The 15,128-nt window shown below is 51.3% G+C and overlaps 2 protein-coding genes across 2 annotated transcripts; both read left to right on the top strand.

The window, feature by feature from the left end:
• Positions 1–8,422: 8,422 nt before the first annotated feature.
• hapB (transcription activator HAP2) lies at positions 8,423–9,541 on the top strand (the record flags this gene model as incomplete). Its single annotated transcript, XM_025579495.1, has 1 exon — positions 8,423–9,541. The coding sequence occupies one exon, from the start codon at positions 8,423–8,425 to the stop codon at positions 9,539–9,541; it is 1,119 nt and encodes a 372-aa protein (XP_025433946.1).
• A 1,597-nt stretch (positions 9,542–11,138) lies between these two features.
• Positions 11,139–14,515, top strand: BP01DRAFT_173561 (putative arsenite resistance protein Ars2). The gene is made up of 3 exons (XM_025570794.1): positions 11,139–11,641; positions 11,709–13,717; positions 13,772–14,515. The coding sequence occupies exons 1-3, from the start codon at positions 11,539–11,541 to the stop codon at positions 14,381–14,383; spliced, it is 2,724 nt and encodes a 907-aa protein (XP_025433945.1). The 5' UTR covers positions 11,139–11,538; the 3' UTR covers positions 14,384–14,515.
• The last annotated feature ends 613 nt before the right edge of the window (positions 14,516–15,128 follow it).

Below are 15,128 nucleotides of genomic sequence, written 5' to 3'. Positions count from 1 at the left end.
TGTGTGCTACGTCACTCTGTGTCGGAAGTGCTTGTCTGCCCAACCTTTCATAATCCCTCGGAGTATCTTTACGAAACCCCTCCGGATCCATGCGACCTGAATACCACACGACCCTGCCCCCAGTGAGACTACTGCGGGGTCAGGCTGGCGTTTTCTCACTTGATGAAACGAGGCGTAAAGTAAGCATCTACTCTTCAAGCCCTCCAATATTATCTTGTCGCCGTAGTGAGGCAGTGGGGCAGTAAGGCAGACTGGACATGCAATAGTGTCAATCAACACTGGATTTCTCGAGGGGTAAAACTGACTCAGACCGGCTGCCTCTACTTTCAACGGCAATTAGGCATTACTGCTGGCTCTGTTAGGTGTAGGTCATACGAGTCAACCTTTACGCGGAGTCCAGTCTGAAGAACTGGCGTCTCTTCCCAAGCGTTGAGGAAAGCGAATATGAGAAAAGACTATCTCTTCTCATCCAAGTGTTTCAAACATGCTCGATACAGGTATTCTGGGCCCGGCCCCGACCACGTAATTCGTAATTAAATAATCAGACTCATGCACTTCTGGCTCACCTTTTATCTGCTGCCTCAAATTCAGGCGCTCATGTTTGCGGACACTGAGGTTGAAAAGTCATATGAAAAGGTACTCTTCCCGTCAACCGTCCAGGACTACTTCATTTGTAAAAAGGTTTGCGCGAAGGCTGCATGTACAGTTGGCAGGATGCTGTGGACTGGTTCCTCGAACCTGTAAGAGATGGACAGATAGGCAACGGAGGTTGTTGGTATCTACCAGGTTGATCAATTCATATCACTGTCCAATAAGGACAACCCTTCTCCTCAGTCAACGTAGTAGTCACTTATGTAAACATATATTGGTGACCCCCACGACTCAGTGGTGGATGTCACCCTGCTGATGTCGCTCATAGCGGGCGCCTGAAGTATATCACGGTGTTACATCTGCTCGAGCGGAGGTACTTTCTTCAACGAAAGGCTCTGTAGTGTCAGGGTAACTCGATTCGAAGGCTGCTTGGAACGAATACTTTGCGTCATGGGTAATTTTGGAGTTGTGGGATCATCGCGGTAGAGTCTTCATGACCGTCCTTTCGTCCACGATTGGGATCATCATTGTCCACTCCAGACGCTGTGCGGCAATAAGCCTGATGTGTCGGTCTTTTTTTCTTTGGTGATTGAGTTTCCCCCTTCTGATCATCATGCATTTAGCCAGAAGCACTGGGGAGACGTAAGCACCTCGCAGGAGGAACCCTTACCGGAAGAGAAGATTTGAAGGTACGCAGAGAGTTTGAAGGATATCACACAAGAAACTCTGAAGCGTACATAACCTCACAGTCTGGAACATTCTTCCGTGTTGATTAATGAGGTAGTATCACTACTGCTCATGTGAACATTCTGTGGTCCTCTGTATCTTACCGAATTGTAGTTCAACATGGGCGGAGACTCGAATCATCAAAGGCCCGGTATCTGGAGTGTAGCATATCATTATCTAGCGAACAGTTCGGGGCGGGACCAGCACATCAAGCAACACCTGATCCAGGGCCGGACGGCCAATAGACCGCTCCTTGAAAGCGTCATATCCAGAACCATCCTATCAATGCACACGGTGGCATGCACACGTTTCAATCAGTGTGGATTGCGGGCGAAACTCTGATGCCCGTCCTTTCGCTGCCTCTCACGCTTACAAATGTCAGGAGTTGCCAGCTACTGCTCAGCCCGAGTCTTAATCGTGCGACGCAATTGTTTCGAGTCTGATGATACGATCATGTGTAAGTATCTTCTCTTGATGCTTCTTATGAGATAGAGGCTGCGGTTAGTATTCACTGCGTAAGTCAGCACCATGAGCTGGCCCTGGAGAGTCAATTCGATTCGTTTGTCACTGGTACCTCAGCTCTCCCGGGTGTAGTCAGTCCACAAAGGAGTAATATGCAAAGTCGATAAATATGGCAGTCATTTCCGGTACAGGATACGCAACGGGACATCATCGCAGGTAAGCCCGGGCGCCATTGCCTATTGCGACCACAGATTTCCCAAGACAACAGGTGAACTTGTATCAACAACCCATATCACTAAGTTTTGATTCATTGCATCCGTACTGCAGTTCTCCAATTGCATGACAGACGATTGTGCTTGAAATCACCTGCGTAGCACAAGGGGCAAGAAAACCGTCACAGAGGTCCCATGATGTTGGATCAATGTGGTTTCAGAAAGACAAAATTTCGAAATTTGACAGTTCGGCATCCATCCTTTCTCTGTCTGTCAACCTGAGCACATGCTCATAAACCGCCCGGTGCCTCTGACATGTTTCGACATCCCCGGGTTGATTCGATTCTTGTGCGTTTCAGGCATAGAAGCTCATCCCTGCGATCAAGCTGAATCCACGGTAATATCAAAGGTTACCATTCTTCGGTGCGGCCACATTTCGTGTCTTCCGACTGCGCGTATGACAAGCAAGTGCCTCCAAGGACGAAGTCGATCCGGTCGAACGGACGCACGAAAGGCAAGGTCTAGTGATCATGTTATCTTGCCCCTGCGAGGATCGAGTTAAGCCAACAGTTGCCGCCACCCCGCGCTTGGGGGAGAATAGCCATCAACCCGGATGCACGGCAGTTTCAGAACACGATGTTGGCGAAAAGTTAATTAGATCGATCCTCAACCACGTGAGGCGGCAGCGGAGGCATAAGGTGTGATTTATAGGACTCAAATACCTACAGGTACGCTGCCATGAACTGGATCAAAGCATTGAAGCAGGTGATGTACCGGGTAGATTCCAAGCAGAGCCCACCTCTTATCGCGTCGAACGAACTATGAAATCAGGTGGTATCGCTTGCTAATATGGTCTGTTGATCCAACAATCCACATTGCGGTCCGATCAGTTGAAGGGCAATTCAATAAGGATAGATGCTCTACGGCATCCCTCTATCCAAAGGCAGCAGCACAGATCAAATCGGTTAGGCCATGCTCGTGCGACCAGAGGTGATGGTATGTGAGTGTATTGCATCCCGGAAGATTGGTTAGTGGAACCCTCCGCAGCGCTCGGTCTGTCCTTCGGCCCAGCGCTTTCTCGCGAATGTGGGTTACACTCCCAGCCAAGCGGAAAGTTCAAGACTCGACGATCCATGCCAGCGGAATACATCCAGTCACGATGGAAGTGAGCTTTGACAAGCGCGACGGGGAGGTAGTCTGATGGTTTGTTTACCCATGAAAACAGCTGGATTTGCGACAAAGAAGAGCGGTGTGGCGGGAAGTCGGGGACTGCCGCCTACAAGTGCTCTGACGTCACATGGCCAGAGCTTCTGTGCATGCCTCTTGCTTTTTAAAATCCGTACAGACTGGGAGTAACTTATCATCAACGTAGTTACCTGGACAGTACTTTGTAGGAAGCGTCAATTCTCGGATCCCAGCCATGATACGAGGTCGGACAGTACGTGTCTTAGACATAATAAATAAATAGCAAAAATCCTCGTGATTTCGAAGTGCAGTTTCTCAGGCAAGCATGCACATATCGCCTATATCTAAGAATATCTGTGGGTCTAAAATGTTGTCGTACCCTTGTTGTAGGTTCTTTGTTCAGGTCCGTTGAAGCTAACAGAGTAGGCGCTGCTCGCTGTAGGGGTACGGCAGGCGGTCAAACTTCACACGTGGTGTAAAGAACAGACCAGCCCAGCAAATCCACACCCTGCCATCCCATGGGTAATCACAATTAACATGAACTTGACATGAAACCCCAGTATGCAGAGTATGATAAAGCTGGCTAACATGGTTTATGATGCTTTGTGAAAAAAAAAAATGTGTTTAAGTGCTCAGTCACGGGATTGGGCCTGATCTTTCGCGAGTGAGACTTGAGCCTCGTGTCAGAGCGGATGTATATATTTTGTGATCGGAGGACCTTCTGTTACAGGACAACCAGACCCAGATTATGATTCATATTCTGATCGGATGTAGACATTACGCCAACTGCACACAGAGCCTGCCCAGTCTACGATATGATTCCAGCAGCACCATAGATCTTCAATTTCCCATGGTTGGTTCTTCTTCCAAGCGAAAGCCATCAATTGTACCGTTCGACATGGACCGAAGTATGAGGACAATCACATGACTCCATTGATTCCTCCACAACAACTAAGTTATGGAGTGATTTAGATGACAAAAGAGCGCCTAGAGAGCTGCTGTCTTCACAGTTCATTGTCCGATATTTGGGTGTGTAACCCCAACATGCGATAGCGGACCATGGTCGAGTCGAAAATTAGATTAGAATGTGATTCAGCGCTTGGGCGAGCGCTAGTCATGGAAAGGCAAAAAGAAAGAGGATAAATTACTCCGTACAGAGGCGGGTTGTCACAAAAATAGAACACCTACAGAGTACATTTCGAGTCATGATGCGCGCGCGTAGTCTGAACCTGCTGGAATAGATAGAGAGCAATTCAGGTGCTCGTGCTCGCAATTTCTATGATCATTATTTTCCGAGGTGTCTTGCCTGAAGGGGAGATATAACCGAGATTGGCCACGGCTTTCGATGAACTCCGCTGACGTTTACGCACTGGCCTGTGGCAGACTACACAACCGTGCGGCGTACGGTAAGAAAAGCAAGAAAACGGCCGCGCTTACAAGAGGACAATCAGTGTGACTTCAAGCCCAAGTCGCATGGTGCAGGAAGCACGTTCTGGCTAAGGTAGTGCCTAGTGCCTACATTTACAGTAAGTAGTTAGTGGCTTGACACAATCAGCTCGAGTACTGTATAACCAGAGTCACACATGGTGCGTAATTCTCAACCAGAGAACAATTGTCTCAGAGAGAGAGAGAGAGAGGCACGGCGCTGGTCCCAGAGAAAGACATGAGATGGATCGGCGGTTGATAGCTAAGTTACTGCCTATTGTTCCAGGACCGGTGGCTGGTGAAATCGAAGGTCGGCCACCATCCTCGGTCTTACAGCTGTGTTCGCGTCCCGAGGGGAGACTTGGCCCGGGTTGGGTCACACCTTGAATGAGGGTCACAAAATGAGCATTCGGGATGGCCGGATGCTCTGCGGACTGGGCAGCGAAGCATCCCTGTTCCTGGGCGACTCTCTGTGTTTCTGTGTTATTTGAGGATAGGATAGTGAGGAGGAGATTGAAAAGAGAGATGATCGCAGGGATTGAACCATAGTAATTTAAATGATATAAGTCATATTTGTTGCCGCGATTGCACCCCTCATCCCAAAGCTTGAAACCTTTGGGGAGGTGGTGGTGGAGGTGGTTGGGAGATATAAGATCTTACCATACCATGACGGTCAGTGACGGTCCGCCTTACCTAAGACAGGCCGGAGAGGTGAAAACTAAGCCCGATGGAGCGAAAAACCCTGGAGGCGACCTTTGTTGGAAAGGTTGGAAAGTCGACGAAGCTACCGAGCCAGTCAGCTCCCCTTCGCAACTGCGGCCGGTACAAATGCCCCATCGCTCGCCCCTTCCTCTCGCTGCGGCTTTCTCTCTCTGCTCACTCTCGTTGGTCATCCAACCTCTCCAGTCCTTGCGTGTCCCTCCCAAGGGAATCCAGTCAACCCCCCCAGTTGGACTGTTCTTGTCCTGCCCGCACAGAGCTCCTTGAGACCATTGAACGCATTGAACGCCCATTGGTTTCCCACCTCATTTTTTCTTCCTTTCTTCCTTTTTTCCTACTCGCTCTTCCTGCTTGGGCCTTGCTTGGGTTGGCTTTCAAGATCAATCAAACCCATCTGGTTCTTGTCCAACCCAATCGTCGTTTGCCCTTTCCACCTCCCCATCTGTCAGTCTCTTGTGATTGATCACTTTACCCTGTCTCTCTTCTGTCACAACCAAGGTTGTTACCAAATCACCATCTAAGGTACGTGAACACTATCACTCTTTTGTCTGTCTACAATTCAATTCCAATATTGTTTCTTTTTATTTCCCAAAACCTATTCTCCATCCTCCCTCCCTCCCCCTGGCTCACATTTGCTTTTGCATTGTGATGATCTTATTTCTCTCTCGTCGCCTTTGATTGCATCACTTTAATCTGGTTGGCGCCCAATCCGGTTGCACCCTCCCTCCTTCTTCATCTCCGAGACTTGGCCCCCCCCCAATCTCCCTTTCCCCCGCCCGCGCCCGTGTTGTGTAAGTGAGAGTGTACAAGCGGCACAGCCAGGTTGTTGTTTCTCCAACCGCCATGCATCTCACTGCCGGCATTTCCTATCAAAGCCCCAACCATAATGATTTGTTCATCAGTCAAGCCTCCACCACCATCATCAGTCTGATCCTTCTGCGCTTGATTGCATTCCCCGTTTGGTATTTCTTCGAACAAGGCAAAGGCTTGGCGCTCTGTCATACTTCCTGATTCTTCCCGGGGAAGGGTGGGTTTCCCATGATGTTTGGCGCGTTTGACTCAAGCGGATCATTCCCGGGCCGGACTGACATCAGCGGCAGCCACCGCAGAGACAGAGAGAGAGTGAGAGAACAGAACGTGAGAGAGAAGTGCTAGCAACCTACCAAGCAGCTGCTGTCCGCCTTTCTTCTTGGAAGCGCGAACTCCCCGCGAATCAATCCAGATCCCTCCCCTCGTGACAGTTCAATCTCCGACAAATCATTGACTTGACTTTGTCTATTTCTGTTTTTTTATTTTTATTTTTATTTTATTTTCCTGTGTTGCGCTGCATTGGAACCTTCTCCCTTCCCGCGGAGAATAATTGCTGCTAAAGGTAATTAACCTTGTTTCAAACCACGAGGCAGAGGCGTGTTGTTGTTTTCTGTTTCTGCCCTCCGCTGCGATCGCGACTTACCATACGGCGCGACCGACCTGTGATCCCTCACACTCCCACACCCTCTGGAGAACATGCAAAACAGAAACCAAAAGCCTGGACGTTTTATTTTGTTTACATGTTCCTGAAAGTACTTTCTTTGCTGCCGTTGGCCCAATTTGCCAAGTCTCCTTTGATCCGCGATCGTGTCATGCTTGTCTAGATTGCGATGCTTTCTGTTGTGTTTCACCTGCTGCTCGCCCCCCCGCCGCCCGTCAAGCTCCAATCACCACGCGTCAATCCCTGCTCTCCATCGTTTCTCTGATCTGATATCTCTAACATTGTCACCTTTCTCATTAGACGCGAATCATATCTCCGTCATCACGAACTGAAGTCTAGCCTTGACCTCAGTTCACGTACTTTGATACTGGCTTGCCTGGCTTGCCCAAAAAAATACGAAGATTACTCCCCCTTGTCTCGGCTGGCGAGTGCGTTGCAGCTAACAAGGTATGTCACCGGCTGCATCATAATCCCGCTTGCCAACGCATACATCCTTCAGCCCTGAATGGACTAAGGCGCCACGGTCTTCTTGCCTTCCCCTCCTTTCTCCCCACCACGCCCCCTTCAACCCTGACACTCCTACCCTGGATGACAGCACACAAATCAAAAAAGCTGAAATCTTGCTTGGTGGAGATGAATGATGCTAATTGTCTGCTGTAGCTGAGAAAAGCCCGTGCAAGCCTCCCTTCAGGCGCATCCTGACATCAGCGCCTCCCAGGCCGCATTATAGTTCCGGGGACCCGTGGACTAGCCTCAAGCCCGCACTGCCGGGTCGTGACAACTGAGTAGCTGACTACCTACCTAGTACGCTGCTAGCACCGCCTCAGACGGACGTGGCCAAGCAAGCAGTCCGACTGACTCTGAAGACGGCGCAGCTTCGACCGAGGTAGCTTGCCAGTTGTCGTCTCATTATACTGCGTAGCATTTATTTTTGTTGTGTTGGAGATATACCTGTGCGCTATCACCAAAAAGCGATTGCGCTTTGTCTGACAACGCATCAAGTGCAACATCTTATCGAGGACACCCTGGTTCACTGCATCGAAGCCCAACCACGTTACACTCGGAGCAGAACGTAAAAAAAAAGAGATTTCCACAAAAGACACTGAATCGCCGGAGAAAGTCGCTTGGGAAGATTTGGCAAACGAGCGTCCAACCTTGCCCGGTCACTCTTGTCGACCTTCCGAGTTTGGAGCAAGTGTATTGGCAAAACAAAAGCGGAGGTACGCGCCCAGGTGCAAGCGCCTTTCTCTCACCCCATATTCCCACAACACCCACCCCCCCCACCCACTCTGTATCCAGTGACCGACTGGTGCTGCGCTTCATGCTGACACTATAACAAGAATCCGCAGACCTTCGCTTTTAGCTCGTCGAATCACCACTCACGCCCACAGACTATTTGCGGCTGCCTTTATTTTTCTGTGCACGACCGTAATCTTCTTAAGTGCAACTGTTGCTTCACGACCTATCATCGTGCCTTGAGCATTACCAACCTGGTCTCAGACAACCGAGCTCTGTGTCAACCGGCTCGTCTTTGTAGTATCATTGGTCTTGACTATCTGGTTCCTGGCAGCCAGGGCGTTCGATCAAACCTCACTGATTGGAAGTGCGGCGACCTTGTCGCGACTTCATCATGGAATACCCTCCGCAATACCAACAACCCCACGGGCAGCATGCCCACGCTCCGTCTCACATCGCTGCCCCTTACCAGACAGCACCCCCGAACGCAGGACCTGCTGTAGGGTCAATGACCTCTCCCACTAACCCCCAGGCACATATGCAACAAGCTCATCCTACACATCAGGCTTCCCCCATCGTTCCCTCACAATCGCACTATCAACAGCCGCAAAATGCTCCTGGGCCAGTACATCAGCAGATGAACTTTTCTCAACCGTACGGTGTCGCTGCTGCGATGCCGCAAACGTATGGAATCTCCCCGACCCAGGCGGCGGCCATGGCGACGGCCGCAGCATCGGGCCCATTCTACCCGATTCACCAAGACTCCATGCCAGGTCAAATGGGACCTGGCCCTCGGGGATCCCCACGCATGGCGGGAGTTCAGGTGAAGAGCGATCGGCATCCTCGGTCTCCGCCCCAAATATCCGGTCAGATGGCCTCCATGGGACCTCAAGTGCAGATGTCGCAGAATGCGCAGCTACAGCAGCGTCGGATGAGCCATGTGGGAAGCCCTCATGTCCCCAGTGCTCAGCCGGTCCTCAACCACGTTGGCCGACCTTCCGTGCCGCCGGCCATGGTGGCCCCGCCTCCGCCGCAAATTCAGCAGAGCCAAGCTTCTCCGGATATGGTGGCCGGTGGTGCGGACGAGTCTCCTTTGTATGTGAACGCGAAGCAATTCCATCGCATATTGAAGCGCCGCGTGGCCCGACAGAAGCTGGAAGAGCAATTGCGGTTGACCTCGAAGGGACGAAAGCCTTACTTGCATGAGTCGCGCCACAACCATGCCATGCGTCGCCCCAGAGGCCCTGGTGGACGGTTCTTAACGGCGGATGAGGTCGCTGCAATGGAGAAGAAGCAATCCTCCGGCAGTGTGCCCTCGGGCCAGGAGAATGTGGACAGCAATGCTTCGAAAGCGCTGGGAACTACGTCTCCTTCGGCGCAGAAGCGCAAGTCAAGCGACGTCAACGATGAGATTGTCAATCCCAAGAAGGTCAAGACTGTCACTGCCAAAGCGAGCACAAGTGCCGAGGAGAGCGAGAACGAATCTGCTGAGCTGTCTGATGAAGACGGTTGAACAGATTCTCGTTTCGGGCTACCTGCTGATGCGCCCCTTTAATCACATTCATGGATTTACGGATGGTTTTTGATTATCTGTTTTGTTGTGCTATTTTTTACAACCCCTTCGCTTGAATCACCAGCGATGTGCGACTATTCACGTTCATACCATTATTTCTGTTTATTGCCTCCTTCTACCCATATTCTTCGTCACGTCACCTCTACACTTATGTTTGTTTATATCGTTATGCTGGCACGAAGTATTATTACTACCACCCCTTACATCTGATGATGTTCAGCCTGTCAGGGTTGCATGTGTGAGATGATTATGTTTTGTTATTCTCTTCCTTTCGGGACGGGAAACGGGTTCCGATTTATGAAGGGTTATGTTGTTCATGCCCCTGCTGATGCGACATGACCCGGCGTCTTTCCATTGGAGGTCTAAATTCTTACAGTGGAGGGCAGTGCTTCACGACCAAGTTCCGTCGACGGGTACCTCAATGTTATTGTCAAGTTTGGTGTTTTGCGACCGTCATGGATGGCTTAAAATTCCCTTGAAGCAAACCTGCTATTCCACTTAATCTTGCCTCGGTGCGGTGTGGGCATGGGATCAGCGGGTGGTCATAAGAGTAGTGCGCGGTGGCTGGCTTGGAAGCAGTTGATACAAACACAGCTGGCACGCTCTGCCCAGTCACTTCATATCCAGGTCTGTCTCGCGGACTCAGCTCGGTTCTCCTCACCAACACCACCCGACGGTTCGATCAAGTCCGGTGTTTGATCCGGGTTGTGATTTTTTTCCACGGATGATTCCCATTTTGTTAGCTATGTACAAATATGCCATTTATATCCCACCTTTTTGTCTGATCTAAATTGGATACTGCTTTGATCTCTGGATCTGAAAGAGATAGAGGGAAGGGTTAGAGTGACAATGGATTGAGTGCAAATAGAAATGCTTTGCGAAGGACGGGTGATTGATACCTACCTTACCTCTACGGAGTAAATGTACAGTAAGTATTGTGATATATGATCTCTATGGTTCTATCTAAAGCGGCGCGGTCCCAGGTCCTGAACGCGCTAGTCTTTATCCGGCCTAGTGGCCGTTCCCAGTGGCCATCCAGCCTCAATTCACTGCGTTCGTGTCTCTCTTTCTTTCTCTCCTCTCCCCCCTTCTTCCTCTTCTTCTTCCATCCCTCCCCCCCCACACCCACCGATTGACCCGCACCACTATTCAGCTCTGTTGCGAGTTTGCTTATCTCGTTCCATCTGATATTCACTTTCGGCTCAAACGTGTGAACGTGTGTTTGCGCCAATTCGCTTTCTTTCTCAAGTGAATCTTCAGATCTTCTCACTTTCAAGGCTTCTCTTGTAGGTCGCCTGCCTTGCCTTTCTCTTATCGTGCTCCAGTCAAAAGCCTCTCCTCCCCCAGTCGCCTTTGTCTTTCGCCTTCCCCCCCCCCTGCCCTTCGCTCAACCTCATCAATTCTTGTCAAATCTCTATCAAGTTTCGATTCACATCATTTCCATCACTTGTGCCTGCCATTTTCTCTCTAAGCTTATCCAATTCTCATCGTCGCGCCATCATCGGCTCTCGAGACCCTTTTGTGCTCTTGTCTATCTTCTGCTCCCTTTTCGTCTAAATCTTTGTCTGGCTCGCGTGAGCGCCCTGCTTCTTTCTCTTTACTTTCGGGCTCGTTTTTGTCTCTTTTAAAAGAAGATGCCTATCTCTCGAGCCTTGGCCAGAGTTTGGCCTACAACCTCGTCCTCATCATTTCATTACCCACCCTGTTACTTCCAGACATCATCGTCGTCATCATTATTATCATTGTCCCGCCCTTGAGACACAATCTTGCAGATGAAGGACATGCTCTAATAGATGGTGTCGAAACCTAGCTTATTCACTGTCCTCCCTTCGGACCGACGCGCGAGTCACCCACACATTGCCAGTCGGAAACTGACCATCTACTCGAAGTGACTTTCAATCTCGGACACCCCAACATCCTCTTGGGGTATCATTGTGATGGACTCATATGACAGCTTTGACTCCCCTGGGAGAAGCCGTGATGGGGGCGATCCTTATGCCACTCGGCCATCGGTAGATTCGTATCGCCGCAGATCACCTGGTAGGTAGAAAGTCTCTCGTCGTTCGTTTGCTCATAAGGCCTATGATTAACACCAACGAATTGTTAGTTTCGCAGGACCGTCGTCGGGGGCGCGGTCGCTCTCGTTCACCTGCTATGATCGATCGCTACGAACCCGCCGATCGTCGCGCGTCGCGGGACGATTATTATGGTGCGGCTCGTGAGCATGCCGCTCGCGAGCGCGATGACCGTCGCTCTGCGCCATCCCCCAATGTCGCCAACATCGATCGTTATGTTCCGGGCCAAGACTCCGGCAAGCGTCCGATTCCCACTAATCCTTTGCCTAACCCCCTCAATCTGGATTTCCAAGTTGGGTTCAATTGGTTCGCGGAATGGTGGAGGGCGGAACAAGCTATTAAAGAGGAGAAAGAACGCGCTAAGCACGGTGGCCGGCGTCCGTCAGACCGCGTCAAGGGAGAACGGGAAGCTCGCGAAGACCGAGACAGAGAGCGGGCACAAATCCAGGCGGCTTACGATTCCTACAAAGTTGACCTCCAGGCGAAGATGGCCCGCACCTTCGTCAATCATCATCGCAACGAGGAATGGTTTAGGGAGCGGTATGTCCCGGAAGTACGAGAGCCTCTTCGTCGTCGATTGATGGACTTCCGAATGGGCGCTTACCAGCAGTGGGAGAGCGACCTTGATAATGGCCTTTTTGATGAGTTTACCTTGGAAGGCATCTATAAAAGTGAGAGTGATGGCGCCGGCGGGGTGATCGAGAAGGAAGAGGGTGAAACCACTGCTGTTGGGGAGACATTGGGTGTCTTGGATTTGCTCCCAGCCAGAGGTGGTGATTTGCGCGACGAGGCGCTATCCCAGTCAGCCCTGCTGATCAAGACTCTGGCCCCCAACGTGAGTCGCGCGAACATTGAAGAATTCTGCTCAAACCACCTGGGGGACGGAGCGGGTGGCTTCAAATGGCTTAGTCTAAGCGATCCCAACCCTTCCAAGAAATATCATCGCATGGGTTGGATCATGCTTCACCCAGCTGCTGACGTTCCCGTTGTTGAAAGAGGCGATGGGCGCGAGGAGGAAGGCGAAGAAATGGACCCGGATAGCAACGGAACTGTGACCGTCTCGGCCGCTGAAAAGGCCCTTGGACTTATCAACGACGAAACAATCCACGACCCAGTGCACGGAGACTTTGTTTGCCATGTTGGTGTTCATGTACCACCCTCGCAGCCCCGGAAGAAGGCTCTATGGGACCTGTTTTCATCCCCTGAACGTATTTCTCGGGACTTGGAGCTGGCGAGACGGCTGGTTTCCAAATTGGACGCCGAGATGGGAGCCAATACGGACGGGTACACGCGGATTGAGGAAAGAGTGGAGGATTTGCGCGGTAAAGGATGGCTACAGCCCCCTGTGACCGGACCCGTCAGCGTCAAGAAAAGGAAGTCCGACTACGACGCCGATGACATGGATGAAGGAGAAGCTGAAGAAGGAGAGGAGCGGGAGGGATGGGAAGATGACGAAGTGGATGATGAGGAGCTCCTGGCCAAGAAGAAGAAATTGGACTTGATGGTGGAATATCTCCGGAGAGTCTATAACTTCTGCTTCTTCTGCGTCTTCGAGTGTGACTCGGTCCACGAGCTTGCCCGAAAATGCCCTGGTGGACATCTTCGTCGGCCGCGTGCTGGACTTACAACACAATCGAAAGCCGTGGCTCGGGCTAGCGCGCTCGGACAGCCATTCCCCGTCAAAAAGAAAGAGGCAAGTGAAGAGGGCGAGGAACAGCCTCCAGCGGCGGAAGAAAGGCGGTCACAAAGATTCAGCTCTAAATCCGAACAACAGCTTCAGCGAGCCTTCAACTGGGTCAGAACCTTCGAGGATAAGCTCCTGCAAATTCTTGAGCCTGAGAATGTCGATATTGTGAAGCTGGGCGGCAAGCCAGTGGAGGAGGCTCTGGAGGAGGAGCTGAGTAAATACATGAAGCAGGAGGATGAGTCTAAATATCGATGCAAGGTTCCCGAGTGTACGAAGCTGTTCAAGGCGGATCACTTCTGGCGCAAGCACGTTGAGAAGCGCCACACCGAATGGTATGAAAACATTCGCAACGACGTAAGTTCTTTTCATCCGGGGGGCGGGGCGCAGGACTTTACTAATAACTCGCAGCTTGCTTTGGTCAATGCCTACGTGCTTGATCCTGCTCGTATCGCGCCTTCTCGCTCCGATGCAAACAGTAACGGTCATTTCCCCTTGAGCACTGGACAAGGGCAGGCAGGTACTCCCCGTGGATTCAGCCTGGCATCGATGCCGGCGCATTTCGCAGGCAGCGGTAGTGTGCCCCCAGGGTTTCAAGGTCTTCCTGGCTCTGGCTTGCCCGGATTTATGGGTGTCAGCAATCCTTCCTGGAGCGGAACTGGTATGGTTTCTGCTGATGGTCATGTCCTGCACCAACCTGGGGTTGTGCGTCGTGGTGGTGGTCGCTACAACAACCGCACCGGACCGTACGATCGACGGGGTCACCGACCAGCAGGTGGCAATGGCCGCCTGAGCCCAATTCGTGGTATGTCTGCCATGTACGGAGCGGGAGGCCGTCTGCCCGCCAGTATTCCTTCCGGTCATCCTGCTGCGGCTGCTATGATGGGAGCTGGCGGCTTTCCTGATGCCAGTGGGCCGCAACAAGGCATGGGTCCGCGGGAAGCTGTTCAGGGCCGCAGTCTGAAGAGCTATGAAGATCTCGATGCAGTCGGTGGAGCCGGTAGCGGGGAGTTGAATTACTGAGAATTAGCCCAGCTTGTAACAATTTGGCGTTGGCTGTCATCTCTGCACTTTCGAATTTTTGATTCCTGTGCCGGATCCGTTGCGTGTGTATTGTACTTGCCATGTATCTTCTTCCTTTGCAGGTCAAAACCAGCAACTCGTCTGGGGCTTCTTTACCGTGTGGTACAGTCTCTGTTGGGGATCCAAAAGAGTTTCCTAGCATTGGTATGGCTCAAATGTATCATACTTCACTTGTGGTTGAGCTTGAATGCTGCTTGATATTCAATGGAATTAATATGCATTCTCGGCCTGGTAGTGCATGTAGAACGAATGCTGAATCTGAAGAAGTCGAGTCTCGTGACTCCAAGTCCTCATCACCGGGTAACTCAGACACAAGACCCCCCGGCCCTGAACACCCCCACCATTCAAAGACCGCACGTTCTTTCTGGGGTAAGTCCATGAGGATGATGTCCTTGCCCAGACGGTGCACGATTCCTACCCCCTTCGACTCCTCCTTTTCCGATCTCCATCATCCCCACCACTACTGTTACTACACCTCCCAACCCCATCACTGTCACCACCAACCCCCCGCTCCTCCAACTCAATCACCACCTCACTCGTTACTTGAATCCGCACATCCTTTCGAATCCCGAGGAATGATTGAGGTTGCTGCGCGTGCTTGAGAATCGGCTCCTCCTCTATCGTATCACCGTCTCCTCCTCCCCCTCCACCACCACTACCACCACTACGACCACCGACAACACTC

The sequence above is a fragment of the Aspergillus saccharolyticus genome (assembly GCF_003184585.1).
Source record: "Aspergillus saccharolyticus JOP 1030-1 unplaced genomic scaffold BP01scaffold_5, whole genome shotgun sequence".
NCBI lineage: Eukaryota > Fungi > Ascomycota > Eurotiomycetes > Eurotiales > Aspergillaceae > Aspergillus > Aspergillus saccharolyticus.
Note: the sequence above shows the minus strand (reverse complement) of the source record. Positions and strands in the feature narration are given on the sequence as shown.

Coding starts and splice junctions, on each gene's coding strand:
- BP01DRAFT_173561 (XM_025570794.1), top strand. CDS start 11,539: ATGGACTCATATGACAGCTTTGACTCCCCTGGGAGAAGCCGTGATGGG. Junction 11,642..11,708: donor GTATCGCCGCAGATCACCTG/GTAGGTAGAAAG, acceptor ACGAATTGTTAG/TTTCGCAGGACCGTCGTCGG. Junction 13,718..13,771: donor ATGAAAACATTCGCAACGAC/GTAAGTTCTTTT, acceptor AATAACTCGCAG/CTTGCTTTGGTCAATGCCTA.